Below are 16,777 nucleotides of genomic sequence, written 5' to 3'. Positions count from 1 at the left end.
ATAAAACAAAAACTGTGTCCATCTTCATTTCAGGCTGCAAAGCAACAAAATGCGATTATTTTAAAGGGGGGGATTCTTTTCTATACCCACTGTAGCGGTTTCCCCGGTAACGACTGTACACAAAACAGCACAGCATCTGACTTTGAAATGTGCAGCGCTCATATTTATTCAATGAAATCATAGCCTTTTGAAGTTTAATCGTCACCATGAGCCATATTGCAATTCTTGTGTTTCCGTCCCCAAAATTTAAGACGTCTTGAAATCATAATTAAGACTTTCTTGTACCATTTAAGACTTTATGGCCTTAAATTTGATATAACTAAATTTAAGACTTTTTAAGGACACGCTGAAACCCTGTTTTGTATTATCACAATAGCTGTAAAAAACACTAGATACACAATTTAATTCTGCTGCTGTGTCAATGCAGCCAGTGTATTCAACTCTCAGCATTCTACAGATTCTGTTAAGGAGATATTTTCCAACATTCAGCTTATTATCTCAAGTGCAAACAACTGCAGAGAGCAGAGAACAATGGGAAATTTTACAAAATGTGGAAGACAGTGAGAAGGACTGACTGTGCCACAGGAGTCTGGCCCTCCATTAAAGAGGGCACACGTCATCCGCACCACTTCTGCCTCCATCTTCCTAACCCCAGGGAACAGGTCTGGGTGGAGGGGATTGGTCCAGGCAAACTCACCATATACCTGCAAATCAGAGGAACACAAAACAAAATCCAGGAATTATTTCTTGTTTTACAAAGCCTCTGCTTGATTCAAAGGTAAAGTGAAAATCAAAGACAGTGTTCCCCAACCTTGTTTGTCATATGTATCAACCCACAACCCCATCAAATAGCATTTCATCGGCAGTTAAAGGTGGGGGGGATCAGTAAGATTTTTTTAAAGAAAGAAATTGATACTTTTATTCAGCAAGGATGCATTCAATTAATCAAAAGTGACAGTAAAATAAATTTCAAATAAATGCTGTTGTTTTGAACTTTCTATTCATCACAGAATCCTAAAAAATGTATCATGGTTTCCACAAAAATATTAAGCAGCGCTACGGTTTCCACATTAAATAAACTACATATTAATATATATTAAAATAGAAACAGTTATTGTGCTGTAATACTATTTCACATGATTTTACTACAGTTTTCATAAAACCAACCAAATGCAGCCTTAGTGAGCATAAGATAAAAAAAACTCTTACTGACCCCAAACCTTTGAAGAGTACTGTATATTAAATTAAATGAGATATTATTCTGGGTATAATTTATCTAATTTAATAATTACCAGTATAATTTTTAAATTATTAATATCATCATTATTTTATTATTAAAGTCAGTTTTTAAGAAAATCAATACTGTGGGTTAAACAAAGACACACCAGATAGCACAAATAATCTGCGTTTGATCAAAACAAAGTTCTAAAAGCATTTCACATATTTTTTGTCTCCTTTTCTTGAAAAATGAGCTGAATCATAAGATTAACCTTGACTATTTTATTTTAATTTTTTGTCCAGTTTTATGAATTAAAGCAAAATTAAAAGTACCCCCTGGAACACACATAGCCTTTGTTGGGATTTGCTGATGTAAATGATTTAAAAGGTCATTATACCTTCACCAGGAGATCTGTGAGCTTCTCATCCCCCCAGTAGACTGCACCTGACACTTTGCCTTTCGCCCAGTCTACTTCACCTGAAATCAAGTATGAAAAAAGACAGAACAATGGTGGGACACTGACTTCTAATACTGTATAAACCAGTGGCATTATACCCTAATAAATAAACTTGTTTGCAAAGAAACTGCACCCACACTGAAGGGCAAATTCAGTCTGAGAACATCTGGCTGAAACTTTAAGAGTTCTGATTTATCCTCAAAGTCTTTGGGCTTTCCCTCATTATAACAGATGAGAGTTGGGACAGGCTGAAGGTGACTCACTCAGTGTCTCATACTCCCTGATCTTGTCGAGGAGCTGTTTGTGGGTGAGGCCCTGTGCTGGTAGGAGTTTGGTGTAGCACATGCCTTCCTTCAGCGTGCATAGACTCATCGACATGTCATCCAATGCCTTGTTGAGCTGATTCTGAATCTGATGAGGGAAAGATTGAAAAGAAAACAAAAAGTGTCATAAAGACCTCTGAATACTTAATTAATACAAGAAATATAGGGAATAGAGTAATTGAAGGGAAAATAAAAACAATTACTTCAGTGCTGATATGACGTTACTTCTTCATCTATTTGCAAATTCAAAAGCAGATCTTTTAATGACTTGCAGTGCTCTAAGGCAGTGGTTCTCAACCACTGGTCCAGGGCCCACTAGGAGGCCTCAGCAAACTTCTAAAGGAAGCTGCAGGATGACTTAATTAAAATAATTTGAAAATAATCTAACTTGTTTAAAATGCTAAAAACACATCATGGTGTAAAAATTAGTAAATGAATATTTTCTTATTATTTAATTTTTAAATATTTAAAACTACATTATTCCAAAAAAGTTTGAAAACAAGCACCTTTAGCATAATTACAGAAGAACAAACCAGAAGAAATATTATAACTTATATGAGAGGCCTTTGAATATTGTGTTGCACAATGGAGGTCTTTAAGTCAAAAAGATCCCCTGTTCTAACGGGTGTTTAGGTTGTAATTTGTAATGTTAGGATGGTTAGACGCATTCAAATAAATATTGTTAAAGACAAAAGACTCTGACAAGACAGATTAAAATCAACCTGCAGTCGGTTCTGATTGGAACCTGACATGTTGCGCTCTGTTCAGATTAATGACACAAGGTAAACCCTGGAATAATCACAGGGTCTAATGTGAAAGTGTGTTAAAGGCTTAATTTCTACTTCAGCATGACAGTGGTGACTTAACCATCAAGTCAGAAAGAGAAGTATGAAGGAAGAAAGGGAACTAGAAAACCACGATGCTTACTGTTGCTCCAATAAATGGGATTTTTCTGATGATTTTAAAGAACTGCTTCTTTACCCTTGATGTCAGACCTAGAAAACATGACACAATGAGCAAATTGCAGTGAACACGTGACATGAAATGTCTCCACAAGACATTTTTCTAAATTTGAGTTGCTGTGAAAAAAGAAAAAAATCTCTGTTACGTATGGTAACCCTCATTCCCTGATGAAGGGAACAGAGACATTGTGCCGAAGTTTCTGACATTAGGGGTTCCTCTTGGGAGCCCAGACACCTCTGACATCATTGAGGAAAGGCCAATGAAATCGGTGAGCAAAATTTGCATAGCTGGCCACACCCCAGACATCCGGGTATAAATAGGTCTGCGCAGCATTTGCTCACTTGTTCTGTTCTGAGGAGTCAAGAAGCGTCTCAACCCACTCAGAGGCAGTTCAGTTCAGTTGTAGTATAAGGGACACAACATCTCCATTCCCTCCATCAAGGAACAAGGGTTACCATATGTAACCGAGATGTTCCCTTTCAGTCGGTCACTTTTACGTTGTGTTAAAGTTTCTGACACTAGGGGTCCCTATACAAAATGCCACAGCTGCTGAACTGCGTTATGAAACCACGGGGGCGCAGATGTTGACAAGCCAGTGTGTCACACAGATTCTGTGGTGGGCTCCGCATAAGGGGAGAACTACCAAGCTCACAATGAATTCTAATAGCGAGTTCCTCCACCGAACTCTAAAAAAGTGCTTAAGTGATGGAAAGGTAGCCCAGAGTTCATAAGGAGGAACTGAACTGGGCTCAATGAGCACACATGCCATCTGAGACGGGGGAGGCGCCATGTACAAGCTCTTCACCATACCAGTCACCTGAGTATAAGGACTAGGGTTCAAGACTCTGGATGAGACTGGTTCCATCTGCAGATTGTATAATCTGGCAAATGTATTAGGTGTAGCACAACCTGCAACTCTGCAAATGTCTGTTAGAGAGGAACCATTCACTAAAGCTGATGAAGCAGCAATGTCCCTGGTTGAGTGAGCCTCACTCCCAGTGGGCATGGTAAGCCTCTGGCCTGATAGGCCATTAGGATCACATCCACAATCCAGTGGAAGATCTTCTGTTTAGAGACAGCATTTCCCTTCTGCTGTCCTCCAAAGCAGACAAAGAGCTGTTCAGACCGTCTGAAACCCTGTGTGCATTCCAAATAGATGCACAGGGCTTACACTCCCCAGTGAAGACCTTGTCTCCTAGACGGCCACCGGGACAAGACCACAGGAACCAGATGAGTCCTCTGCACAATGTAACTTTACTGCAGCCTGGAATTGAACTGCTGGTTTCGTCTGGCCAGAGGAGAACTGGCCCCCTGACTGAGCCTGGTTTCTCCCAAGGTTTTTTCTCCATTCTGTCATCGATGGAGTTTTGGTTCCTTGCCGCTGTCGCCTCTGGCTTGCTTAGTTGGGGACACTTAATATCCATTGATATTGTCGACTTGATTGCACAGATACTATTTAAACTTTACTGAGCTGGATGATGACATCACTGAATTCAATGATGGACTGCCTTTAACTGAAAATTGAGTGTTTACTATTGTCATTTTGCATTATTGACACACTATTTTCCTATTTAATACTGTAAAGTTGCTTTGACACCATCTGTATTGTTAAAAGAGCTATATAAATAAAGGTCACTTGACTTGACACTGCGCACAACAGAGACAGGTTGAGGTCCCCTTCCTGTGGGGGGATAGCTTGCAAGGTTACCACCTGATCTCTGGAAGGAAGGAGTGGTGGGAACCTTGGGCACATATCCAAGCCGGGGTTTCAGGACAACGCGAGAGTCTGCCAGCCCGAATTCTAGGCAATTCTATTCGCTAACGGAGAGAGCTTGAAGAGCCCCCACCCTCTTTATAGAAGTGAGCGCAGTCAGAAAGGCTGTCTTCATAGAGAGGGCACTAAGTTCAATTGACTGAAGGGGTTCAAATGGATCTCTCTGTAAGGCCCGAAGGATGCAACCTCTGGGCGCCTCTTAGGAATCTTATAACCAGGTTGTGCTTCCCTACTGATCTGCCATCTACAGTGTCATGATTCGGTGCAATCGCAGCCATGTACACCTTAAGCGTATAAGCAGACAGGTGCCTGCCCAGGCCCTCTTGGAAAAAGGATAGCATGGAACCGATCCCACATCTCCGAGGATCCACCAATTCATGAAAATGCACCACTTCAGGTCATACAGCCACCTCATAGAGGGGGCCCTGGCCTGCGTAATAGTATTCACCACAGTGGGTGAAAGGTCTCTGAATTCCTCCTAGTCACGTCCAGAGATCTGGGTGCAGGTGCCAGATTGTGCCCTTCCCCCTGGGAGAGAAGGTCTCTTCTCAGAGGAATCCGCAAGGGAGGGGCCGATGCCAATAGCACAAGCTCCGAGAACCAAGTCTTGTTGGTCCAATAAGGTGCCACAGACAAGACTTGTTCCCTTTCTTCCCTCCCTGACTTTGCAGTCTGTACAATGAGGCTCACTGGGGGGAAACGCATATTTGTGTAGGTCCCTGGACCAGCTGTGAGCCAGTGCGTTTGTGCCAAGGGGGGCCTTGGTCAGGGAACACCACAACTGGCAATGGCAACATGATTGAGGTCGCCCGGGATGTGCGTGGCACACAGAGACTTGTTGAAATCTCCTCAAAGCCAAAAGCATTGTCAACAACTCCAGGCAGTTGATATGCCAATGCAGCCGGGGGCCCGTCCAGACCGTGGAAGCCAATGGTCTCAAGGTAACTACATTCAACATACCTAGGGCAGGGTCAAAAGTCACTTAGCGGAACAAAAGGCACAGTGGCAGGAGGTGAAATGTCTATCAGGGCGCACCGTGCCTTGTCTATCAGGTCTGTCAAATGAGCCACTGACAAATGAGGGAACAGGGGTTCGCCAACAAGCATCACACTGGCTTGGTGACAGACCTGTTGCATCAGAACGTGAGGAGAAAGGAAGTCTGTGTCTGAACAGGCTCTGATGCCTAATCTCAGCGTCTGGCCATCGCAGATGGGAGGGCCAGAGACACCAGATGTGAGGTGGTGCATGACCAGGGCCTGACCCACACAGACGCAGGATGTGTTTGATGGCCTCCGTCTGCCGCTTAACCGTGGAGAACTTCTGCACAAATTCTTCCACTATGTCACCAAAGAGACCAACCTAGGAAATGGTGGCGTCAAGAAATCATACTTTCTCGGCATCTCGCATCTTACCCAGGTTGAGCCACAGGTGGCGGTCCTGGACCACTAGCATGAACATCATCCTGCCCAGAGTCTACACCGTGACCTTCGTAGCCCGGAGGTCATAGTCGGTCGCCGAGTGCAGTTCCTGCAAAACCTCTGGGTTGGGATCTTGTGCAGTTCTTTCAACACCTTGGCCTGGTAGACCTGCATGATAGCCATGGCATCTCCACCGAGGGCTGTGAGGACAGAGGAACCAGTGTATCGTCTCCTGGCCGAGAAGGAGGTCTTCCACAATTTCAGCAGTTCCTTGTGCACCTCTGGGAAGAAAGGAACGGGGGCTGGGCTCGGCTTAGTGTTGCGCTCAGTGCCCAGAAACCAATCATCCAGCCGAGAGTGTTCGAGGCAGGGTGGGGAATCCACTCGAGCCCGATGCTCTTGGCTGCCCGGGCAAGCACAACCATCATTCTCAGTGTCTGCCTCAGACTCCGAGTCATCGGTTTCAGTTGGTTTTAGACTGCCCTCCGATGCTGTGATTGACAGCTTATCCTCATCACGAGCCCCGAATGAGAAATTTAACTCGCCTTGAGACAAGCTAGCAAACTCATCCGGAAGCTCAACTGGAGGATACGAAGTGTGGGAGGAATGAGAAGCCCATGGGGATTCCCCCAGCGGAACCATTCTCATCTCACCGGGCTCTTCCCCGGTGCACATCATTGTGGCCTCATACCGAAAGTAGAAGGACCGGAACAAGAAACGGCTGGGGTGACTTGGGCTCTTTTGGCAAAGAACCCTAGCCGCGAGCTCAACGTGCCTAAGGAGAGGTCCTTGCAAGCGGGACGTGAACCATCCACGAGCACTGCTTCAGCATGAGCAGGGCCCAAACACTGAAGGCAGTGAGTGTGCCGGTCATAAAGAGAGACATGGTAACTGTAACCAGAAGAACAAGGGCAGAAAGGTATGATGTAAACACACAATTCCACCCGTAAAGCTCTTTCAGAGAATTTGCCATTTTAAGAGGAAATTTGCTCTCAAAGATTGCCGTTGAAGCACCAGGGGGTACTCTCACAACACTTAGCTGTGGATGAGAAGGGAAAGACCGCTGCCTGTGCCATAGATCCAACTCCGAGGAGATCGAGAGGTGAATGAGTGCCGCTTCTCACAGAGAGACGCTGCATTCAGCTCCGAAAAACAGAACAGAAGTGAGCAAATGCTACGCTGGCTTATTTATACAAGGATGTCCGGGTTGTGTCCAGCTATGTAAATTTTGTTTGCCAATTTCATTGGCCTTTTCTCAATGATGTCAGAGGTGTCTGGGCTCCCAAGAGCAACCCCTAGTGTTGGAAACCTCAACACAACGTCGAAGTGACCTACTGAAAGGGAACAGTACTGTGAAAAGTCTGTTATGTACACCTTAAGCGTATAAGCAGACAGGTGCCTGCCCAGGCCCTCTTGGAAAAAGGATAGCATGGAACCGATCCCACATCTCCGAGGATCCACCAATTCATGAAAATGCACCACTTCAGGTCATACAGCCACCTCATAGAGGGGGCCCTGGCCTGCGTAATAGTATTCACCACAGTGGGTGAAAGGTCTCTGAATTCCTCCTAGTCACGTCCAGAGATCTGGGTGCAGGTGCCAGATTGTGCCCTTCCCCCTGGGAGAGAAGGTCTCTTCTCAGAGGAATCCGCAAGGGAGGGGCCGATGCCAATAGCACAAGCTCCGAGAACCAAGTCTTGTTGGTCCAATAAGGTGCCACAGACAAGACTTGTTCCCTTTCTTCCCTCCCTGACTTTGCAGTCTGTACAATGAGGCTCACTGGGGGGAAACGCATATTTGTGTAGGTCCCTGGACCAGCTGTGAGCCAGTGCGTTTGTGCCAAGGGGGGCCTTGGTCAGGGAACACCACAACTGGCAATGGCAACATGATTGAGGTCGCCCGGGATGTGCGTGGCACACAGAGACTTGTTGAAATCTCCTCAAAGCCAAAAGCATTGTCAACAACTCCAGGCAGTTGATATGCCAATGCAGCCGGGGGCCCGTCCAGACCGTGGAAGCCAATGGTCTCAAGGTAACTACATTCAACATACCTAGGGCAGGGTCAAAAGTCACTTAGCGGAACAAAAGGCACAGTGGCAGGAGGTGAAATGTCTATCAGGGCGCACCGTGCCTTGTCTATCAGGTCTGTCAAATGAGCCACTGACAAATGAGGGAACAGGGGTTCGCCAACAAGCATCACACTGGCTTGGTGACAGACCTGTTGCATCAGAACGTGAGGAGAAAGGAAGTCTGTGTCTGAACAGGCTCTGATGCCTAATCTCAGCGTCTGGCCATCGCAGATGGGAGGGCCAGAGACACCAGATGTGAGGTGGTGCATGACCAGGGCCTGACCCACACAGACGCAGGATGTGTTTGATGGCCTCCGTCTGCCGCTTAACCGTGGAGAACTTCTGCACAAATTCTTCCACTATGTCACCAAAGAGACCAACCTAGGAAATGGTGGCGTCAAGAAATCATACTTTCTCGGCATCTCGCATCTTACCCAGGTTGAGCCACAGGTGGCGGTCCTGGACCACTAGCATGAACATCATCCTGCCCAGAGTCTACACCGTGACCTTCGTAGCCCGGAGGTCATAGTCGGTCGCCGAGTGCAGTTCCTGCAAAACCTCTGGGTTGGGATCTTGTGCAGTTCTTTCAACACCTTGGCCTGGTAGACCTGCATGATAGCCATGGCATCTCCACCGAGGGCTGTGAGGACAGAGGAACCAGTGTATCGTCTCCTGGCCGAGAAGGAGGTCTTCCACAATTTCAGCAGTTCCTTGTGCACCTCTGGGAAGAAAGGAACGGGGGCTGGGCTCGGCTTAGTGTTGCGCTCAGTGCCCAGAAACCAATCATCCAGCCGAGAGTGTTCGAGGCAGGGTGGGGAATCCACTCGAGCCCGATGCTCTTGGCTGCCCGGGCAAGCACAACCATCATTCTCAGTGTCTGCCTCAGACTCCGAGTCATCGGTTTCAGTTGGTTTTAGACTGCCCTCCGATGCTGTGATTGACAGCTTATCCTCATCACGAGCCCCGAATGAGAAATTTAACTCGCCTTGAGACAAGCTAGCAAACTCATCCGGAAGCTCAACTGGAGGATACGAAGTGTGGGAGGAATGAGAAGCCCATGGGGATTCCCCCAGCGGAACCATTCTCATCTCACCGGGCTCTTCCCCGGTGCACATCATTGTGGCCTCATACCGAAAGTAGAAGGACCGGAACAAGAAACGGCTGGGGTGACTTGGGCTCTTTTGGCAAAGAACCCTAGCCGCGAGCTCAACGTGCCTAAGGAGAGGTCCTTGCAAGCGGGACGTGAACCATCCACGAGCACTGCTTCAGCATGAGCAGGGCCCAAACACTGAAGGCAGTGAGTGTGCCGGTCATAAAGAGAGACATGGTAACTGTAACCAGAAGAACAAGGGCAGAAAGGTATGATGTAAACACACAATTCCACCCGTAAAGCTCTTTCAGAGAATTTGCCATTTTAAGAGGAAATTTGCTCTCAAAGATTGCCGTTGAAGCACCAGGGGGTACTCTCACAACACTTAGCTGTGGATGAGAAGGGAAAGACCGCTGCCTGTGCCATAGATCCAACTCCGAGGAGATCGAGAGGTGAATGAGTGCCGCTTCTCACAGAGAGACGCTGCATTCAGCTCCGAAAAACAGAACAGAAGTGAGCAAATGCTACGCTGGCTTATTTATACAAGGATGTCCGGGTTGTGTCCAGCTATGTAAATTTTGTTTGCCAATTTCATTGGCCTTTTCTCAATGATGTCAGAGGTGTCTGGGCTCCCAAGAGCAACCCCTAGTGTTGGAAACCTCAACACAACGTCGAAGTGACCTACTGAAAGGGAACAGTACTGTGAAAAGTCTGTTGATAAGTAAACCATTATACTTTTTCAACAATTAAATTATTTTTTTCTTCTCTTGACTCATGGAAAGATATCAAGATTATGTACACTACCATTTAAAAACAAAACTGTATTTTTTCAAGAAATTATTACTTTTATTCAGCAGTGATGAATTTAACTGATCAAAAGTGACATTAAAGACTTGTATATTGTAACAAAAGATTTCCATTTCAAATAAATGCTTTTCTTTTGAACTTTCTACTCAAAGCATCCTGAAATTTTTTTTTCTCTGCTTCCACGAAAATATTAAGCAGCACAACTGTTTTCAACATTGATAATCATAAGAAATGTTTCTTAAGCAACAAATCATCATATTAGAATAATTTCTGAAGGATCATGTGTCAATAAAAACGGAAGTAATGCCTGCTAAAAATTCATATTTGCCATCACAGGAGTAAATTACATTTTAAAATATATTTTAAAAAGTTGTTATATTAAATAGTAATGATTTTTCATAATATTACTGTATTTTTATTTTTATAAATGTAGCCTTGACGAGCCTTATAGAGACTTCTTTCAAAAACTTCTTAAAAAAAAAATTGTACCAACCTCAAACTTTTGAATGATAGTGTAAACCTGTCAACATATTTAACATGCCTGATACATACATATGTTCAAAAACATCTTGATTAAAAAAAAAAAAAACCCTGAGTGATAAATAGCACTTACTCTCTTTTTGGAAAAGGAAACCCTTTAGCCACACTGCACCAAGTGTGGACAGCAAAGTGGTCGCAATGATCTGCCATGGCTCCAGATCAGCACACTGAGAATTCACAAAGTGCCGAGCCTCCTCTATGTACAGCAGCACCATCTCCTTATACACCTCCAAGGCACTCTGCATGAGGAAAGGAGAAATGTTACAGAAATGAACCCTATCTAATTTTAGTAAACAGCTGGAAAACTACAAGCTTCAGCAGAAAACAACATACAGAAACCAAGAACTGTCTGCTGTAATTACAAGCAACAGCCACATAAATCAATCAATAAACATTTATAGAAGATTCAATAAACACCCTACTAAACTTCTTTAAGGTTAGGAACTATTTGAAGAATAAGCACAAAAATGATGGCTATCTATGATCAGCTTAGCATAATGACAGCTATTAGCAAATTAAAATCTCAAAAACAATTAAATACTTACTATAGCAGACTGAGTCATACTTAATTGTCTCAGGAGCTTGGATTCATTAATTACACATTGGAAGCAGTATGTCTAACTTCAGCCACAAGAAACAAGGAAAGCTTAGAAGATTACTACTAAGTGAGATATTGTTCCTGCTGGCCACACCTTACTCATTATGAGAAACTGGCCATACAAAACTTAAAAGCTACCAGCAAAGACTTAAAATGGGCTTCTAAGGATATGGGTGAAACAAATCAATTCCTAAAAAAATACTAGTTCAAGTCTATCATACTGAAGTCCATATTTATAAATGGAGGGTTGCGCCATTTAAATAGGCAGTAAAAATCATATCTGGTGGATGCATTTCACAATCACGATTTTTTACAGCACAATGTGGTTCTGCTTGATGATAGCACATATTGTGGCCAAATAGCATCACCACAACTCCACGCAGGAAATCTGGAGGTCAGCTGAACAAAGTCTTAGCTAACTATATCGTGAGCATGTCAACTCCTAGTCATCTACAATGAATGAGCATCTTGTTACATCTTCAAAAGCTTGACTAATGCTATAATTTGCATTTTGTTTAATTTGAGCATGTAAAAAGCCCTAGGCCTAGTTATACTAAAAACCACAATAAATGAGGTGTAATTAGACTACTAGATGAATGAACATTAAAGCATGTCAACATATTCTGTTACACCAAATACACAAAATAATGATCTTTAAAAAAGCATCATATGACCCCTTTAAACAAACTTAAAAGGTATTAATTTCAATCATCTTGTCAAGGAGATAATGAATGAATCAGCTAAACAACACCCCCTGAATAGAGTTCTAAGTCCATGACAAGCCCTCCGGCAGGTTTATCAGGGTCTGCCAAGTACCGTGGATTCAGAGAAGCAGGTAAACAGGTTATGTGAGTGAGCAACTGAAACTTTGACCAGGACTGATGTGCATCACACGTTCAGGATCCAAATATAACAACGGTGTGAAATGTGGAACCTCGACAGCCCTGAAGCGAGATCTTTAAAGGCAGCATCCCTATCAGTCTTATGTACTGTAACAAGACCTACAGACAGGATCTCACTGCATAACATGCCATAAAAAGCTGAGATTATGTTATCTTGTAAAAAGGGCAAAAGGCAAGAGAAGAGACACATTGCAAAAGAGATGAAGGGATGTGCACGTCTGGTATGTTGTAAAACATCTTCTGAACCTGACAGATAACATGAATGTGGTAAAAGAACAAGTGTGAAACAAAGCACAACTAAGTTTATAGAAAATAAGATGTCACCTCATACTGCTTGCTTTCAGCTGCTAGTATACTGCAGTGCAGACAATCACACCCTCTCTAGCTGAGCTTTGATTATTTGTCCATTGTTGGGTCAAAGAGCTCATGTTTCCAATGGAAATGTTCAGATGTCTAAAGCAGGATCAGACGTAAAGTGCTTTAGTAGCTCAGTCTAGGGCTTGGCGGTATATTGAGTTTGAACGATATATCGATATAAATTTTTTAAAGCGATATGGATGAGGCAATACCATTTATATCGATATAGCTACAGTAGTTTAATACAAGCTCATCTGAATCATAGCAGTGGACATAGCGTGAGCTGCTACAGGGAAAGTGCATAATCCAATTTGTCCTAAACATGAGACATGCTTTATATTAAGGGCTTTAAAATAACTCGTAAGATAGTTAACACGGCTCGCCCAGTCAGATGCTACGACAGATACGCTACTTGCACTGTTTAATGCGTTTGAGATGTGCTGTTTTCCTCAGTGCATAACTTACATTTCACAGGTATATTCTCCATCTGTAAACGTTAGAAAGTCATGGAAATATTTCCATTTTGCGGTCAGGACTCATGCGATTCTAAACTTCACAGACTTCAGTGAACGAGCGCGCCAAACAGACGGAGGGCAATAGAAAAGGAGGAGCACCATAATAGTCATATATAGAATTACAAGTAAGTCTATTTTATGATAGCAGATATGTGGTAATCAAAACATAATGCAATTAATCTGTGCTCACGTGTTTATTTAATTTCATTTTTAGTTTAGTGAATAGAACTTCTGCTTTAAAAATCATTATTTTTGTTTTTAGATTGTAATGTTAGAATGTAATGGGATTTTAGCTCCTTTTTGCACATAATGGATAGCATAACCTACTTTCACTATATTTGTTTTCATTGCTTTTGATATAAACATTATTTCATTGGACAACATTGGGCAGAATGTTAAAATAAATAAGTATATATATATATATATATATATATTAGACTTGTGCTGGTATTCGGTAATGCGATATATCACGGTAATGAATATGCACGATATTGTTATCCTGGGCACTTCTAAATACCGTGAATAATTATATATTACAAATTATTCCGAATTTTTGTTGTCACATGAAAAGATATAAAAAAATATTTACAAAAATGTGAGGGGTGTACTCACTTCTGTGAGATACTGTATAATATATATATATATATATATATATCAGAATATATATATACTTATTCAATTTAACATTATTTAAATATCTTTTTTTTTATCCAAATAGAAAATGTAGAAAATACTGAGATGTATACTGTATATTGCATTTCAGCCCAAAATAATAAAAAAATAGAGAGATATGATTTTTTTTGCCCATATCGCCTAGCCCTAGCTCAGTCCATCTTTTAAAACACTCAAGATCTTCCATAATGTATCCTGTAGGTAATTAAATTTTGGGGTCATTTTTAAAGAAATTCATACATTTATTCAGCAAATGACACTTTGACCAGAACTGACCAGAAGTGACAGTAAAGACATTACAAAACATTCAATTTCAAATAAATGTTGTTCTTTTTAATTTTCTATTCATCTAATAATTCTGGGAAAAAAAATGTATCAGAGTTTGTGTACTAAAATATTAAGCAGCACTGTTTTGTATCATTGACAATAATAAAAAATGTTTCCTGAGTACCAAATCAGCATAACAGGATCATGTGACACTGAAGTAATGGCTGCTGAAAATTCAGCTTTGCCATCACAGGAATAGCCTAAATTACATTTGAAAATATGTGACCCTGGGCCACTAAACTAAAACATCTGAAAGCTGAATAAATAAGCTTTCCATTGATGTATGGCTTGTTAGGATAGGACAATATTTGGCTGAGATACAACTATTTGAAAATCTGGAATCTGAGGGTGCAAAAAATTCATTATTTTTGTTTTTAGATTGTAATCTTACAATGTTAGAATGTAATGGGACAAAAAAAATGAAGTTCTTAGCGATGCATATTACTAATCAAAAATTAAGTTTTAATATATTTCATCAAAAATTAAGTTTTAATATATTTACAGTAGGAAATTTACAAAATATCTTCATGGAACATGATCTTTACTTAATATCCTAATGATTTTTGGCATAAAAGGAAAATCAATAATTTTGACCCATACAATGTATTTTTGGCTATTGCTACAAATATAACCCAGCGACTTAAGACTGGTTGTGTGCTCCAGGGTCACATATAGTAGTTTTACTGTACATATCTCTTGCTTCTTGCGTCAGACCAAGGCTGCATCTCATTGCTAGTTTTACTTGATCTTTGTGCTGAGTTCGACACCATAGATCATGACATACTCATAGATCGATTACAAAACTATACAGGTATTCAATGCTGTTAATAGTGTTCATCGTCTGTTTGATTACGTCTTTAATTGATTTTTCCGTACATTTCTGCCATATGTACATAAACTGACAGTCACCACTGATAAGCTACTACTAAATATTGTAGAAACTTAATGTTCTGTAAAGTTGCTTTGCAACGATTTGTATCGTAAAAAGCACAATACAAATAAACTTGAATTGAATAGAATAAATCAAAAGTCATGAAAGTCACTATGAAAGAGAATGGTGACTGAGGCTTTTATTCCACCTCATATTTGAGGTGCACAGAAGAAATAAAGTCCCGCAGGTTTGGAACGACATAAGGGTGAGTACAAGATGACTTCTATTTTAATTTTTGGGTTAACTATCCCTTTAATATAGTTCATTCACACACATTAAATCTCTCAGCACATCACGTGAGCATCAGACTAGCCAAATACAGTCTCAACAGATGCTGCTGGACAGCAGTCAAAACAGATCTGGCCCCATTGTACACCCCCTTGTTAAGAATAGCACTTCCTCTGTGTTAGAGCCTGTCACAGGAAGTCTTCTGATGAACACATACACAATGAAACATAACATTTCCCTTTCTGCACCTGGTTGTTGCAAACAGACGAACGCTTATTACCGAGAATTATATGAAGGAAAACCAGTTTTATAATGCTAGCTCTTACCTACATCACTTCAAACTCTCCTTTACACATCATAGAAGACAATTTAACAAAGGACATGGTAATAAGCTTATTTCCATGTAACCAGTATGATATTTGTGCCCAAACTCTATTACACTTCAAATGGATAATCATCTTTCTACATAAGATCACCTGAATGCCCAGCACTGAACGGGAAACATATTATATCAGATCAAAGTGTCACTTATAGGTCTGATACATACATTGAAACACTGTTACAGTTCTACATTGTAAATGAAGTATGTTGACCAACAAAACAAAGTAACAAAATACAACGGACCTGACAAGATGCTTATTTTCTACAGTCGAAGCTTTCATTGTGGCATAATTACATCATGTTTGGATAACTAGAACATACTATATTTAAAGCACTGCTGATTTCTAATTGACATTATGCCCACTCACCCTGTAGTCCATTTTGTTTGCCAAGGTTACACACCCTGTCTGAAAAGTCGCTTCTTCAACTGCTCTGGGAGAAACGGGGAAGACAGCCCGAAAGATCTTTGTTCGGCTTGTTCTGAGCGCGAATGCCCCCGTTGCATGACACAATCTGAGGCGCAACCTTATATCAGGAAGTGCCGTGTGAGTAAAAGGGGACGCGATTTGCTTTCAGGCGTGTCGCCGCGTTCGCTGATCTTCAAACACTGCAAGCGTCCTTCATCACAGCGATGAATCCAGCACACATGCTGTTAGTGTATGTGAAACTCACAACATCCTGACGATTCGCAGATTCGCCACAGTTACATGATATTTTCCATGGAGGTCAGCGTAGTAGAGTCTCTTTTGTGATTAATCTGGTAATGAATTTGCGATAGTTCTACGTTTAATGTAATTATTATTATTATTATCATTATTATTATTATTATTATTATTCTTTTATGGATTATTCTTTTATTTATTATTACTGTTGTTGTTGTTGTTGATGATGATTATACGCATTTAATTATTTAGGTATATTTTCATATTATAATGATTAAAAGTTTTAACAATCAGAAAGCACCACATTTAAGAATTTTCTTAACTGGTAAAGAAGGGGCAGCATGGAAAGCTTGATTCATATTAAATGCATTAAAAACATTTAATCAGACTATTTACGGCTGCGCTGGTGTTCTCTTGTGTTAGTATTAGCTATACTTCATAGGTATGGAGAACGAAACCTGCAAAAACAATAAATAAATAAATACACAAATAAATATGCAAATAAATAAATAAATGTGTGTATAAATACACAAATTCTTGTTTAA

General features: G+C 41.3%; 1 protein-coding gene across 2 annotated transcripts in view; it reads right to left on the bottom strand.

Annotated features, from left to right (window-relative positions):
• LOC107743499 (sphingosine-1-phosphate lyase 1) overlaps positions 1–16,184 on the bottom strand; it is a 22,404-nt gene extending 6,220 nt beyond the window's left edge. The window contains exons 1-6 of one of the 2 annotated variants that reach the window (XM_016556724.1): positions 15,939–16,184; positions 10,733–10,898; positions 2,927–2,994; positions 1,940–2,087; positions 1,617–1,696; positions 576–704 (exon numbers count right to left, since the gene is read on the bottom strand). In XM_016556724.1, the coding sequence (XP_016412210.1) occupies positions 576–704; positions 1,617–1,696; positions 1,940–2,087; positions 2,927–2,994; positions 10,733–10,898; positions 15,939–15,950 (603 nt within the window). In that variant the 5' untranslated portion in view covers positions 15,951–16,184. Of the gene's footprint in view, positions 1–575; positions 705–1,616; positions 1,697–1,939; positions 2,088–2,926; positions 2,995–10,732; positions 10,899–15,938 lie in introns of those variants that run through there. The other variant, XM_016556725.1, reaches the window with a different exon arrangement.
• Between the last annotated feature and the right edge of the window lie 593 nt (positions 16,185–16,777).

Source organism: Sinocyclocheilus rhinocerous, unplaced genomic scaffold, assembly GCF_001515625.1.
Source record: "Sinocyclocheilus rhinocerous isolate Xijiao unplaced genomic scaffold, SAMN03320098_v1.1 scaffold677, whole genome shotgun sequence".
Taxonomy (NCBI): Eukaryota; Metazoa; Chordata; class Actinopteri; order Cypriniformes; family Cyprinidae; genus Sinocyclocheilus; species Sinocyclocheilus rhinocerous.
Note: the sequence above shows the minus strand (reverse complement) of the source record. Positions and strands in the feature narration are given on the sequence as shown.